At 34.7% G+C, this 14,883-nt stretch overlaps 6 protein-coding genes across 6 annotated transcripts; 5 read left to right on the forward strand and 1 right to left on the reverse strand.

The window, feature by feature from the left end:
* Positions 1-1,032: 1,032 nt before the first annotated feature.
* On the forward strand, positions 1,033-2,871 carry NAEGRDRAFT_79349 (uncharacterized protein). The gene is made up of 2 exons (XM_002678222.1): positions 1,033-1,648; positions 1,695-2,871. The coding sequence occupies exons 1-2, from the start codon at positions 1,351-1,353 to the stop codon at positions 2,735-2,737; spliced, it is 1,341 nt and encodes a 446-aa protein (XP_002678268.1). The 5' UTR covers positions 1,033-1,350; the 3' UTR covers positions 2,738-2,871.
* NAEGRDRAFT_79350 (uncharacterized protein) lies at positions 2,606-4,006 on the reverse strand. The gene is made up of 2 exons (XM_002678345.1): positions 3,152-4,006; positions 2,606-3,077 (listed from the first exon to the last, which is right to left on the reverse strand). Exons 1-2 carry the CDS (start codon positions 3,749-3,751, stop codon positions 2,937-2,939), a joined length of 741 nt encoding a protein of 246 aa, XP_002678391.1. The 5' UTR covers positions 3,752-4,006; the 3' UTR covers positions 2,606-2,936.
* A 728-nt stretch (positions 4,007-4,734) lies between these two features.
* Positions 4,735-5,205, forward strand: NAEGRDRAFT_44488 (uncharacterized protein; the record flags this gene model as incomplete). Its single annotated transcript, XM_002678223.1, has 1 exon — positions 4,735-5,205. One exon carries the CDS (start codon positions 4,735-4,737, stop codon positions 5,203-5,205), a length of 471 nt encoding a protein of 156 aa, XP_002678269.1.
* Positions 5,206-5,487: 282 nt separating this feature from the next.
* On the forward strand, positions 5,488-6,083 carry NAEGRDRAFT_66335 (uncharacterized protein; the record flags this gene model as incomplete). Its single annotated transcript, XM_002678224.1, has 2 exons — positions 5,488-5,919; positions 5,979-6,083. 2 exons carry the CDS (start codon positions 5,488-5,490, stop codon positions 6,081-6,083), a joined length of 537 nt encoding a protein of 178 aa, XP_002678270.1.
* Positions 6,084-6,514: 431 nt separating this feature from the next.
* On the forward strand, positions 6,515-11,510 carry NAEGRDRAFT_57728 (uncharacterized protein). The gene has a single exon (XM_002678225.1). The coding sequence runs from the start codon at positions 6,612-6,614 to the stop codon at positions 11,469-11,471; it is 4,860 nt and encodes a 1,619-aa protein (XP_002678271.1). The 5' UTR covers positions 6,515-6,611; the 3' UTR covers positions 11,472-11,510.
* A 733-nt stretch (positions 11,511-12,243) lies between these two features.
* NAEGRDRAFT_79352 (uncharacterized protein) lies at positions 12,244-14,528 on the forward strand (the record flags this gene model as incomplete). Its single annotated transcript, XM_002678226.1, has 1 exon — positions 12,244-14,528. The coding sequence occupies one exon, from the start codon at positions 12,244-12,246 to the stop codon at positions 14,176-14,178; it is 1,935 nt and encodes a 644-aa protein (XP_002678272.1). The 3' UTR covers positions 14,179-14,528.
* Between the last annotated feature and the right edge of the window lie 355 nt (positions 14,529-14,883).

Raw genomic sequence — 14,883 nt, forward strand, 5'->3', positions numbered from 1 at the left:
CATATCCAAAAAGTTTAGTTTCCTTCCGAATGCATCAAAAAATACCAAATCCGGAGATTCTATTACTAAAAGTAAAATTTAGTAATTTGAATTTCAAAGTTGGTGCAAAAGTTCTGAAAATCAAGTACAGTTCCCTAATCGTTGAACACTGCATCAAAATTACCTCTATTGTAAATTGTCAACCCTTTCCTGCAAATATATCAACATTGTTTAGGTTGTCTTTGATTGAAATTTTACTCCCATTCACCAAAACAATATTTTTCATTCATTGGAATGCTCTTCCTTTTCAGTTTACAAATCATCCAAACTCTCTGCTTTCAATTTGAATATTAAATCATGAAATTTGTCAATTATTAATAACTTGAAGTCTATTGAAATGCAATTCACATGAATTACCTAACAAGTTGAATTGGTAATCAGACCTGCCATGTGTTGATGGAGATAACGAGGTCTGTGTTTCTCAATATCGACATCCAAAAATTCATCTTTTCAACGTTCATAATCAACACATTCATATGAATCATAACGAATCTTTCAACATGCATCAATGAAATCCACAATTTCACTTATTTAAATATTTGAAACTTAGTTGGCATTCTGCATTCTCTTTGAACATTAAGTGGCGTTCATGGTTTTTCAAATCCACAAACGGAAAGGAAATCTATATTCCGGTTTATCGATAAACACCAAAACACTCTTCTTGTCTCATGTGTCAGCTATTGATTTTGGTACGATCACCGCTTTATTTACATGTTCCTTCTCATGTCAACTAGAAATGTCTTTATTGATACTTTCTACAGAGCAATAATTTTGAGAGAATCTTTGTAAGAGCACAATTGAGGCCATCATGTTGACTCTTATTGGACAATCTAAACTGAAATGGTTAGTTTGATAGCTTGTTTGTGATGTGATGCATTTTCTCTTGTGAATCACAGAGAGGAGCGAGTTGTTATTATGGTCCAAAAACGCAAAACCACAGTCCAAATGAATAAAAGCCATGAACAATGCGACTTGTTACCTCAAAACAAATCAAAACAAATAACATCACACCCTGAAGCGAGTGCTAACAACGAACAGCCTTGTTTTCCGAAGCCTTTGAAAACTTATTCTCCCCAACACCCAATAATTGCTACAGGCTGATCCATCCTAAGATAAATTCTATTAGGTGTTATCACTCTACCAATTAATTCAATCTACCCTTTTAATTTATTATCCACTTTATCGCGAGACGTCTCTCTTACACACACAAGTCCAAAGCCTTGATTGCGAGATACCAACCAACAACACCCAACCAACCTACACAACCGAATTTCCTCATCATCCAAAACAATATATTCACTAACAAAGAAAATGGTCGAAAAGAAAGCTGCTAGTCGTAAGAATTCAAACGGAAGCTCCCTCTTCACTGCTGAAGATGATCAAAAACTTATCGAAGGCTACAGAAAGTATGGTAACAACTGGAAGGACATTTCCAAAGAGTATTTTAATGGTAAATTCAAGACTAACCAATTGTTCCAACGTTATAAGAGAGTCCTTGTTGCTAAGGACAAGGAAAGTACCTGGTCAAAGAATGAAGACATTGAACTCCTTTCAGTCTATCATCACTTTGAAGGATCATGGGTTCAAATGAGCAAGAAGTATTATATTGGTATGTATTCAATTAATGTTTCAATTATTTAATGACATTTGATTAGACACAAGAACTGATAACCAACTTTCAAATAGATGGGCTAGTTTAAAGAAGAGTTGTTGTTTGATTGATACTTTTGCCAAGTTGAAACCTACTGTCAAGAAGGATCTCTACAATTTATATAAGAAAGTTAGAAAGGCTGATGGTCCTGATGCTATTAAGAATACAAATTATACCGATATTGTCGAAATTCCAGACGATTCATTCCCAAAGATTTACCTTGGTGAAGGTAGAAAGGTTCAAAAAGAAGGATCAAAGAAGAGAAAGTCAACCAAGAAATCAACTGAAACAATTGAATCACCAAAGAAGAGAAAGTCAAATACTAAGGATGCTTTCATAGTTGAAGAAGAAGAGGAAGAAGATAACTCATCTGTTTCTTCATCTGAAGAAGATAATACTTCTGAAGAAGCTCCACTTCGTGTTATTCCAACAAGAAGATCTCAACGTGTAAATTATTCCAAGATGCTCAGTGATGAAGAAGAAGAAGAAAAGCAATCATCACCTGAAGATGAAAAGCCTCATCTCTCTGCAGATCAAATCCAATGGCTCAAGGCTCAAAAGTGTCCTGCCAAGAGACAATCATCATCAAGCACTGCTCCATTTACTTTTGATCTTGCTTGTGATGAACATCTTGAAAACACTGTTACTCAACAACCACAACCAGTCCAACAACCACAACAAACTGTATCTGTACAACCATTGGCCATGCCAACCAAGCAAATCCAATACACAGTTGTTGAAAATCATGATTTTAACTTGGACTTTAACGAAGATGAATTCCTTGAAATTGAAAGATTTATTGGTGCTCCATATAGCCACTACGAACAAGAAAGAACCATCTCTATTGAAGATATTGTTAATCAAACAAGAAGCATTAAGGAATTTTTCGAGCAAACAAAACCAACTCCAAAGGTTGAAGAAGAACAAAATCTATTCGACTTTAATATGACAGATTTTGGTGAAGATGGTCTTGACTTGTTTGATTTCTCCAATCCTTCAAGAGCTCCAAAGTCTCCATTGTTATTTGAAGATGGTTTGGACTTTTAAATCTTGATCATCAATTTTGCCTTCCGAATCTCTCCCACACAAATCTAACGATTGTACTACCCTAAGCTTTTTTACTGTACCAGAAATATGTACATAACATCAAATCATTACTAATTTATAAACACAAATCTCTTAAATTCTTGATGCTCATCTTCTTCAAATCCTCCTTCTTGTTGAATTATTTCCAAAATTTGTCTTTTTAGTCCCATTTCAAGAGACCTGCCACAGAGTCTGATCTCTGAGCTGATTGAGGTCTTCCTCTAGGTTTTAATTCAATTGTATTTGAATTTAAAACTCTCCAATAATTTGTTGTTGGTAGTAAATCTTTCGATGCTTCTGGCTGTGATTTGTTCATTTGAATTAATTATACATAATAAAAATAAGGCTCATTGGTATATTTCATGATCAACTTACCTTGACATTGGCAAATGATCCGCCCTCAAAGGAAGATCTAAGGGCCATTGGACTTGCTCTTCTTCCTCTCTTATCGGAATGATCGTTCGATGTCTTATCTTCATACGACAATAGACTCTTCACGCTTACTGACTCATGTAGAGATCCACTTAAACCAGCTGCTGGAGTCGACCCATCTTCTCCTAATGATGATCTATTTGGTCTCTCTCGTGTTGGTGTAATAACCTTTCTTCTATTGTATAAATGATCCTCTGGTGGATTGATAACTACATTCCTCGATTCATAACTCGCAGATGTTGGCCTCTTTCTCATATACCTTGGAGGAGGAGGTTTACTCTCATCATTTGCCTTAGGACCATCCCATTTACCTCTCCTTGTTGGTGTCTCACTCCTCGTTGGCACAGGTTGTGTAAAGGTCTTTTTCCTTGGTATCTCCAACTCTTGAGAAGAGTTCAAAATGGTTTTCCTTCCTGCTGAATAGTTTGCCATTGGAATACTCGATGTATTACTTGTACTCGAATAATTGATACCAGCCCTACCAAACATACTAGTGGCTGGTGATGGACTTCTCGTTGGTCGACCTGAGGCAAGTGGACACATTTTTTGTTGTTTTCTTAGAAAATTGTGTTCTCAAATACGTAACGGTTTAAAACGAAGTTACCTTTGTATTGTTGTTGTTATTGGTGATGATGTAAGTTAACTTTGAAGGTGGAGATGAAGTAAGTTTGATCAAACTTTTCCTTATTGAACCTCAATTGTAGAGTTAGTTTGAAAATAAGATACTAGTTCTAAGGATGATTGAATATTGTAGATTTTCACTCTGATACTACAACAACTTCAATAGCGCGGACTCATTTGCTCCTTTTTTTTCAAAGATGTATTCCTGTAGATCATTCATTGTGTATTACTGATCGAGATGATACACAAGTGTCTTGGTTCTACAACGATCTTGTATGATGGGCTGATGATGTTTTGAGAAGCAATTTGTGATGCAAAATGAGAAGATTTCAACTCGAGCATGTTGTAGAGTGGTGTGTGAACTACAAAAATTGTAGAATGTCAGATGGGTTTCGAATTGAGGTGATGGCACACTATGGGAATACAAACAGAACGGATGGGGCTACTCGACAGGGGATTTCTTCTTAATGAGGAAAGTTGAATACTTGATTAGTTTGGTTTCGATTAGTTGAATTATAATTAAGGGTAAAATTTTCAGCACGTTTTGTATTGAATTATAAAGTAATGGATAATTGCAATTCAATACATCTCGAATCAATTTCTGCCTCAATAATCAAAAATTTATTTTAATTATTAAAAGAAAATTAAAGTTTCAAGACACTTGCAAGTTGTATGGAAATGCATTTTGGCGCCAAAATGTAAAATTGCGCCACACCTTAAAATAAAATACAAACCTTAAAAAAAATATTCAACCCACCACACTTGGGCCAAATTATTGTATTATAGAAAAACTAGATTGAAGTTGTTGATAAGAAAAGATGAGTTCATTTCGAGGAAAGACTGATTATTTGAGCAGAAAGCCATCTCCTTCATCCATATCGTCGAGTAAATTATCGGGGAAGAAGATGAAATTAAGTGATGAACAAAAACAAGAAATTAAAGAGGCTTTTGATTTATTTGATACAGATAAGGATGGACAACTTGATGCTCATGAATTTAAAGTTGCTATGAGAGCTTTGGGATTTGATGTTAAAAAGGAGGAAGTTCTCCGATTAATTAGGGAAAATCTTGATGAACGACCTCTCGATGATTCTTATCCAATGCTGATAAGTGCCGATTCATTCATGCAAGTAATGACAGATAAGATTTTAGAAAGAGATCCACTGGAGGAAATTAGAAAAGCATTTAAATTGTTTGATGAGGATGGAACTGGAAAAATCAGTGTTAAAAACCTGAAAAAGATTGCAAGAGAAATTGGAGAAAGTATGAGTGAAGAGGAATTACAAGCCATGATTGATGAATTTGATTTGGACAGAGATGGTGAAATTAATGAGAATGAATTTATTGCCATCATGAGTAACAATGAAGATTATTAAAATTAATTATTTCTAAATAATATGTAATTGATTATTATTTTCTTTATTAATTTTAAATCATCTTATAATAATTTAATAAATAATTTAAACAAGATCAAAAAAATGCCATCACAAACTCTTTCCCATTTTGTGGGTGATTTAAAGGAATTTTTATTTAATGCAAAGAATTTAAATGCTCCAGAAAATCTGCCGGAACCATCATCCTCGGAGGAACCAACATCAACATACTTTTTTGAATTGGGAAGGATGTACAATTCGAAAATTGAATTTTGGTTGGCCAAAATGAGAAAGTTTTCCTATGCTTTTGCGTTATTGACAGTATTACATTTTTGTAAATTATTATTTCATGATTCTATAGATTCGGAAATGAGTCAGTGGAGCGATTTGATGGCAGTGGAAACAGCTCAAACATTTGTCTTGTCAAATTATCCACTTGTTGGATCGATATTGAATTTAGTATTTGTCAAATTATTAATCTTGATCATGACATTCACTTTGTGTTATCAATATTACAACAAGACTAATACTGAAAATATGAAACGACTCAATTTTATCTATTATGCAACAAGTGTTGACATTTTCTTCTTCATGTTACATGTTGTTTTCTTCTTGTGGAGAGAATATTACACTAACAATGATGGATTATTCATGTTTTCTGATCCACTGTTTAATAGTGTGACATATGTTGGATGGATCATTGTTTCCCTTTTCTATGTAAGTTGTTTTTCAAATTTGTATGAAATATTTACAATTCATTTTCAATAATAATTTAGATTTGTTACTCTCATGCATCAAAGGAATTATCTTTGAATATTTTAATTAAAACTGAATTAATACCTTCAATTGAGGAAGATCAATACAATAAGGATGTTTTATAAAATCATTACTATTTAAATAATGGTAAGAAGAATTAGAATAAACCTCATCATTTTAGTTTAATAAGGATTTAATATTCGAATCTTTTACCAAGAGAACATCAAGCTGGAACAAATCTTGTTAGGGCTCCTAATTGGATGTTATTGTTTTATTTTAATATGATGATGTTTGTTTCAATCACTCATCAGTACAGTAGTAGCAACAATTGTATACCAACAATAATTATCATTGTAATATTTAAACGTTAAACATTAATGAATAATGACACAATCAACCAATAAGAGGTCAAAAGATGCAAACATCATCACTGATTAATAACAATTAATACACCTTCAGTATTGTCAATGAGACCATGATTAGACCTTCAAGGCCATTTTCCACGGAACCATCAACTGTCTGTTGTGAAACTCATCAACTTTAAAAAAAAGTACATCAAGAGACAACTCACCCATTACTCTCTTGAAACTTTTCAACAAGAACAAACTACCGAAAAGAAGAGCTTTTTTCGTCTTTAATTATAATTCGAAACAATGGGTAAAGACGATATTGTTTTCTTACCATCCAAAGAAGTGGTAATTAGTACAATTAAAAAGTTTCAAACAGATTCTTCACTTGAATGGATATTCTTTGCCTATCAAGAATCTGATCCATCCACAAAACTTGCCAAAGGAAACAGCAATACTATTGAATTGGCTCGTACAGGAAGTGAACCACTCGATAGAAATCAATTGCAAACTCTTCGTGATGTGACAAAGGATTCTGAAGAAAGTATCAAGGCCTACCTCTCTCCACACAGTGCCAACTACTTTATTGCTCGTATTGATGCAAATCGTTACATTTTCATTAATTGGATTGGTACAAAAACCAAGACATTACAAAAAACCAGAGTAATGACTCACAGACTTGAATTGAAATCAATGGCTGAGAAATTATTGTCCATGTCCTTTGTTTTCGATCATAATGGAATTGATGAGTTTGACAAATTGGTTAATATTGTTGATTCTTCTCGTTCTTTTGAATTTGAAAATATGAAAGATCAAAAACAAACATCCTCTCCACGTACCACTACTACCACAACTGCTACTACTGGTGGCTCTTCTCAAGTTGCCTCTGCCTCTGCTTCTTTAAAGTCTGCTTCTTCTTCATCATCATCATCATCTAGTAATACTACTAGTGCTAGTTCTTCTTCAAGTGGTAACAATTCTGCCACTAAGGGATCCTTAATGAACAGATACAATCCTCAAACTTTAACAGAACAAGAACAAATCAATGCTAGACGTCATCAACGTTCTGGATCCAAACCACCAAAACTTGGACTTGCTGCAATTATGCGTCAAGTGTTGAAATTGGACGAAACAAACATTACTCCACTCTTGAAACAACGTTCATTTGGTTGGTTATTGTTGGGTTATAATGCTGATGGTTTGTGTCAAGTTGAAGGTCAAGGAAATGATCAATGTACATTCCCAGATCCACTCTTTGATGCTTTGAAAGAAGATGATATGCAATATATTGTTCTTCGTTGGGTTTTATCTGACACTGGTTATGGTGGTGATGTTGAAAAGACCTATTTCTTGTCATATGTTGGTTCTGCTGTTAATTCTGTTCGTCGTGGTAAGGTAAATCAACACAAACAAGAAGTTTATGATTATGTTAATAAGCATTTCCAATTGGGAGGTGAAGTTACAATTACTGCTCTTGAAGAATTGAATGTTGATTACATTAAGAATGTCATGTTGGGTAATAGAAGTGCTAATACTGTTACTTTGACAGATTGGGGTACTGTTCCAGTTAAGGCATCCCCAGTTGTTGGACAAACTAGTCAACCAAAGGCAACTGCTTCTCCAATCAATTCTCCAAGAAACATCAAGAAGGAAACAGCTACTGCTTCTGTTGCTACATCATCAGTTACAACAGATGCTCCAGAAAAACCAATCGAAAGAAAGGGAAGTGAATTGTTGAGTAAGATTAAATTGGGATTCAAGGAAGGAAAATTGAAGGGTATCAAGGGAACTACTCCTGAACCTGCTGAAGATCTTACTTCACCTAAGAATTTGAAATCTCCTGGAAGAGAACCACTTAAATCACCAGGTAGAGATGGTCTTACTTCTCCTGGAAGAAAAAAGTCAACCAAGGGTGGTATTCTCAGTTTCTCAGCTAACAATATGGACAAATTCTCTGCTAGTTTGAAAAAGAAGGATATTGTAAAGGTTCCTAATTTGGGAACTGGTCAAAACGCCATCAAGATTGAAGACGAAACTAAGGTTATTGACAAGTTGTACGATCTCAAAGATCCACTCGATAGAAATAACCAATGGGTTTTATTCAGTTATCCAAATGACAAGACTCTCAATATTTTATCGCTTGTTGATAGTGGTTCTGAACCAATTTCTAAATCTGTTGCTGTCACCTCTCAATTGACTGATAATGGTGTCAAGTACTTTATTCACAAGTTCTACGTTGAAAGAAATGGAAGAATTGAAGCTAAATTCAGAGTTATTATCTGGAGAGGTAAATCTATTAGAGCTTACTTCAAGGCCATTTGTACTAACCATGCCATGAAGTTGGTCACTACTATTGCTCCTGTCATTACTCAAGTTGAAGGTGATCCAATTATTTTGACTGATGTTGCTGAAGTTCCAAATGTTGTCTTATCATTGGAAGGTTTTGGTACTCCACTCGATCATGATTCTGCCATTAAGAAATTGGAAGAAAAATTGGCTGCTGCTGAACAACGTGAAAAGCAAAAGGAAACTTCATCACCATCCAATAAGATCCAACACGAAAAGAGAGTGTCAATGAAGAAGGCTGATTACAATGCAGGTATTGAAGCTGGTTTGAAGATTTTGAACGAAGAAGAATTGATTCAAAGAATGAAGGAATTGCAAAGTGATGAAAGTGCCGTTTCCTGGGTCACCATTAGTTATAAGGATTCCAAGACTTTGCAACTTGATGGATATGGTTCTGGAACTGCTGAATCATTCAAATCCAAGTTTACTGATGATAAGGTTTACTACACATTGTACAAACAATTCTTGGAAGAATTGGGTGGTGCTCCAAAGACTATTCTCATTGCTTGGGTTGGTCAAGATGTCAAGCCAATGGCCAAGGCCTCTACTACTCCTCATCGTATTGCTCTCTTCAAGTATTGCTTACGTCACGTCACTTTATCTAGTGAATATCAACCAATCACTATCAATGATTTGGATAATGATTCAATCTTTGGTAAGGTTTCTGGTGGAAGCAAGAGTGGATCAAGTGGTGTTGTTTCTAAATCATTTGGTGGTAAGAGTCAATCCCTTACACTCGCTGATGAGAATATCATTCTCGAACAAGTTAAGGATTTGAATTCTGATGCCACTGCCACAAACTGGGTCAAGCTAGGATATAATGAATCTGGACATTTGAAATATGAAGAAAAGGGACAAGGTGGTTTGGCTGAATTTGAACGTCGTCTCTCTGATGATTCTGTAAATTATGTACTTTACAAGACCTATGTTGAACACAGTCCAAAGATTACTTTGATTACATGGGTCGGTTCTGGTGTCACTGCTGGTACTGCCAAGGCAAGAGCTACCACACATCAACTTGAATTGGAAGCTTTCGTTAAGAAGGTCTTCACTGTTGCTGCTTTATATCAAGCTTTAGAAAGAGAAGAATTGAAGGAAGAATTAATCTACAAGAAGGTTGCTGGTTCCAACATTATTATCGCTCCAACTGCTGTCTCAAAGGGTACATTTGGTGGTAGAGATTCTAGTTTGAAATTCGATAATGATCAAGCTGTTCTTGATGCTTTCAAGGAATTGAGAGGAAATTCTGGAATCAGATGGTTGCTTTTCGAATATGTTCCTGGAAATCAATACACTGTTCGTGTTTCTCAAATCGGTAAGGGAGGTGTCAGAAACTTCAAACAATACCTCACTGATAACGTTGTTTGCTATGTTGTCATGCGTTTGACATTTATGGAATATTCAGATGTTGCCAAGGCTATTGTCATTACATGGGTTGGTGAAAATGCTCAAAGTTTCCAAAAAGCCCTCTCAGGTGGTCATAGAATCAACTTGTACGATTTCACTAGAAAGCAAATCTCAGTTGGTGGTGAATATCAACCTGAAAGTCTTGAAAGCTTGTCTGATGAAGATTTGCTTTCCAAGATTACTGGTACTAAGAGTGATAATGCTGGTGATGCTTTAGAAGAAAAGATTCAACAACAACGTGCCTTTGAAAGAGAACGTATTGTGCAAGTTCAACCAACTATTGAAGTTAAGGATTCCAAGCAATATATTGGTGAATTTAAGGATATTGATTTTAATGGAAAGGAAGAAATCAAGAAGGCCTTGTTAGAACTTTCTGAAAAGTGTAGAAAGGAACAACATGATAGAGCTCTTGAAGATGCCACCATTCACTACATTAAGATGAAGTTGACTGGTAAGGAATTACGTGATGTAGTCATTGAATCTACTGGAGATGGTGCATTGAGTGAAGAATGGAGAGCTACTCATCTCGATTCAAAGGAATTCCTTCTCTTCATCTTTGGTTTGTTCACATCTGAAGGTGGTTATGGTATGATGACCAAGTATGTCTTTGTTCAATGGACAGGACATGATACCAAGCACTTGTTGAAGGCCAAGGCCAGTGAAATCAGACAATCCATCTACAATTTCTGTAATAAGGAGTTGAACATGTCTGGCGAAATTCAAGGTTGCACTAAACCAGAACACATTACCAAGAAGTTGGTTTTGGAAAAGATTACCGGTTCAAACGTTCGTGGTAGTGAAATGAGATTGGAAAAGAAGGACAAGAAATTCGAAGGCTTGGGTAAGGAAAAGAAGAGTAAACTTGTCATCAAAGACCAAGAAACATTGAATCACTACGTTGAAGATATGATTCTCCAAGATTACCTCGAAAAAGATGAGGATAAGAAGGACGATGATGATCCAGAAGAATGGAGAAATCACAAGAGAATTACTAAAGGTAAACTTGATTGGATCTTGTTGAGCTATTCCAAGGATTCCATTGATGAAATCAACGTTACTGCTCATGGTGAAGGTGACGTTCAAGCTTTTAAACAACACTTGAAACCAGATAGTGTCAACTTTGTAATTATCAGAGTTTTCCACGCTCAAGGTTATGCAAAGGATATTTCCATGTTGACCGATAATAGAATCAACCTTGCCAAGCCATACTTTACTCTCATCTATTGGAAGGGAGAAAATGTTCAAGTTTTAGAAAAGGCTCTCACTTCTCATCACTTTAATGCATTCCACAAGTTGATGACTCAAAAATTCATGAGAATGAAATCATCACTCCAAGGTTCAACTTATCAAGCTGAAACTTATGAAGAATTGGACATGGAACGTATTAAGAAATTGATGAGATTGTATGATTAATCGACATATCTTTAAATAAATATTCTAAATGTAAAATTGAGCAAAAGTGTGATGATATTTGTGTAGGTGATCTGGGAATGCAAACTCCATACAATATTAACAATCTTTGTATGTAAACTAATGAAGTAATCCTTGTCAGCTGTAATCTTGACACCTTAATTATCATCATTTGTTTGCTCTTTCAGTGCAGTTGCACATCCCTCACATAAGGACATGTGACCACAAGGTAAAACAACAGTATTAGCCTCTTCAGACATACAAACAACACATAAATTCTCTTTCTCTTCATGATGATGATCAATAGGTGGTAGTAGTAGTATAACTCAATATTGAGACAAGTTCTTCATCCAAATTTACAAATGGTAAGTTTTTACAATAACAATGATTTGTGATGTTTTGATTTTAAAATATTCGAATAATTGAGGATTGGTATTTAAATATTGTAATAATAACTATTGAACTATTTTGAAATTTCTTGAATAAATTAATGAGTATTACAATTATTGTATTTCTTTCAAAGGTTATCAACATTAAGAATCTTGCCTTTCAAATATTAGAAATCTACCGAAACCTGACAATAAACACGTGGAAGGAATTACATACCTTACAATCGACATTTTCTTCTTTGGTTCCTCTCAAACTTTACTACTTTTTAGATCTCTGTCATTCCCGCTCAAACCTTCCGTTACCAAAACAACTATTTGTCTAGCGAACAGTCAAAAAAAATATTCGAAAATAGAATATTAGAAACTCTAGCCACGTCAACAACAATATGAATGACTTTTTGGAGTCGTCTGCTCCTTCTTCGTGTATTACACCAAGACAAAACCATCATTCATCAACAGCAAATAATTTCTTCTTGTCCATAAAACAAGTTTCGAATAGTAATGGACACGCCGAGACGAAACATTTGGATGATGAAAATAACAGTAGCATGTATAGAACCCCTCCACGAAAGCACAAAACTTTCGATTCTTCATCGAGTAATCTTGCAAGTACAGCAAGTATGACCACAGTTTCGGATATGAGTTTAACTCCACAACATGCTTGTACATCCATGATTGAATCTGATATGGTTTCGTATGATTCTTTCATATCTAGGACTTCACAATTCTCTTCATCTACCTTCACTTTACTTCAAGGTGAAAATTCTGATAAGAATTTAATGAACAATAATATTGAACGAAAGTCGTCGATTCTGGACGAATTACTGCAGGACGAAAGTGATTTTATTATTATGGTAGAATCACCACCTTCCTCTCCAATGAAGAAAGATACTCCTATCAAAGAAAGTCAAAATATTGAGTATTCAATTACCACTTCCTCCATTTCTGTAAATAATAGCAACAATAATTCACCTAAACTTGTAAATAATAATCCAGAAATTTCTGGTTATTTATCACCACCAATGCTCAACAAGAAACAATTTTCCAGGAGTTTCAATGATATTTCTTCTCAAACATGTGAAAGAAATTTATTCGAAAATTCCCCAACAATGGACGAATCCCAGTCAACCACGAGACATATTCGAAGAGAAACCCTTACTCCAGTCACTGCTGCTTTCCTCAAACAAGCCAGAACTCAAAGAAATTCACTAGCAAGAAAGGGAAATTTCGTTCATCGACTTTCTATGAGAAAATTTAAAGATTTTTCAGATTTTCAAATTTTCAACTCACAAAATTCTGAGAATTTGGAAAAATCAAAGAAATTGGCACATCAGGAGATTTTTGAAAGAATGAAGACAAATCAAGGCAAGTCAATTTGTGAGCTTTCTCAGGAATTTTCAATAGTTTTGATATTTGTTAAGAGTTTCCTTTGTCCTTACTCGTCGCTTTCTATTGGAAACATGAATAGACAATTGACTAAAATGTTGAGTATGAATGTCATGCCAGTATTTGTCATATTTGGTGAAGAGAGTACTTGTGAAAATGGAGGATTATCTTTTGAAGGACTGAATGATGGTTCAGAAAATAGACGAAACTCTGTCATTCTTTCAGGGTTAAAGAAGAGTTGGAGAAGTTTCCGTAAGAAACCCAAAGAATCATCCAATTCTTCAAGTAGTCTCGATACAATCTTTGGCACCAACTTTACTCAATCAAATTATGACAAATTTTCACAGTACAAACAATTAGTCCAAAGTTTCAACAGAGTATACGATTCAACAGGTGAATTCTTCCAATATTTCAATGTAAATAAGCTTCCAGTTCAGTCAACCATCAATTTAAGCTCTCTATTCTCAGCCATCAACATAACAATGCAAGGTTTCAAAGTGGGAATCACCACAGATCATGTTTCCCAATTCAAAAGACTACCAGCACTTTTCCTAATCCACAACAATGCAGTGATGGAATATAAATTTGTGGACATGCAGGAAAAGCCAGAATATATTGAATTTATGATTGATGCGAATAGTGAGGAATGCGTGGATTCAGAGATGGAATCATCAATTTCTGGAATTGAATATGATCTCAATACTCCAGATCAAGATTTTGATAAGGAGAATAAGGAAATTATTACTACCATTCATCCAGAGCAGTTTGTCTATACGAATAATGTCCAGCAACCATCAAATCAATATAGAGAGCTTTCGGATAATTTCTCAAAACAAAAAGAGGGTCAAAAGAAGGGTATTCGTAGAACTTTATCATGTTTCTTTGGACAAAACAATTCACCAACTTGTTCGCCAAGAAAGAGAAGTATCAGGTAGATATCTACAGATTTCAAAATCCACTACCACCACCAAAATTAAAACCACTACCGTTACTTGGTTTAATTGGTGGTTTAGTTCCAAATGTAGTACTAGTACTTCCAAAAGCAAATCCAGTAGTAGGTTTAGTTTCCACATTTTCCAAATATTTCGAAATCAATTGTTGATGGGACTTTGAAATCAATTCAGTCAATCCATCCATACTGTAATATCTTGCCTCAACAAACAAACTCTCCAAAGCATGATTATCACTAGGAAGCACAAAATTCTTCACATCACCTCCACTTCTCAAATAATTCAAAATATATCTGAAATAAGTTGGATCTCTATCAATAAAAATTGATTCATCAGCCGAATCTTTGATTAAATTATGTAAACCAGAGACAAGTGAATTGAAATAATTTGGATCATAGTGCGTATTTTCTAATGATTTTGAAGGTTTGATCAATTTTTGAGTTAAAGTTTCTTTGGAAACTGCAAAAATAACGCCTCCAACGTTTAGTTTAATTATTTCACCATCTTGGAATTCGTATTTGGTGGAAACTTTTTTCAATTCAAGGAATTCGTGTTCTCTCTTTGTCATGGAAGTGCTCCAAGAGGAAAGTTTTTCTTCTAGTTGTTTCATAGTTTCCGAAATATCTTGTTTGATGGTGTCAAAAGTATTCTCAGAGTTGTTCATTTTTTTTGATTAGTTTCGAATTCCAC

This window comes from Naegleria gruberi (assembly GCF_000004985.1).
Source record: "Naegleria gruberi genomic scaffold NAEGRscaffold_18, whole genome shotgun sequence".
Classification (NCBI taxonomy): domain Eukaryota; phylum Heterolobosea; class Eutetramitea; order Acrasida; family Naegleriidae; genus Naegleria; species Naegleria gruberi.

Bases quoted from the DNA above. Each gene is read 5' to 3' on its own strand.
- NAEGRDRAFT_79349 (XM_002678222.1), top strand. From the start codon at position 1,351: ATGGTCGAAAAGAAAGCTGCTAGTCGTAAGAATTCAAACGGAAGCTCC. The intron at 1,649-1,694 runs GTATGTATTCAA...ACATTTGATTAG, and splicing joins GAGCAAGAAGTATTATATTG to ACACAAGAACTGATAACCAA.
- NAEGRDRAFT_79350 (XM_002678345.1), bottom strand. From the start codon at position 3,751: ATGTGTCCACTTGCCTCAGGTCGACCAACGAGAAGTCCATCACCAGCC. The intron at 3,078-3,151 runs GTAAGTTGATCA...AACAAATCACAG, and splicing joins GATCATTTGCCAATGTCAAG to CCAGAAGCATCGAAAGATTT.
- NAEGRDRAFT_57728 (XM_002678225.1), top strand. From the start codon at position 6,612: ATGGGTAAAGACGATATTGTTTTCTTACCATCCAAAGAAGTGGTAATT.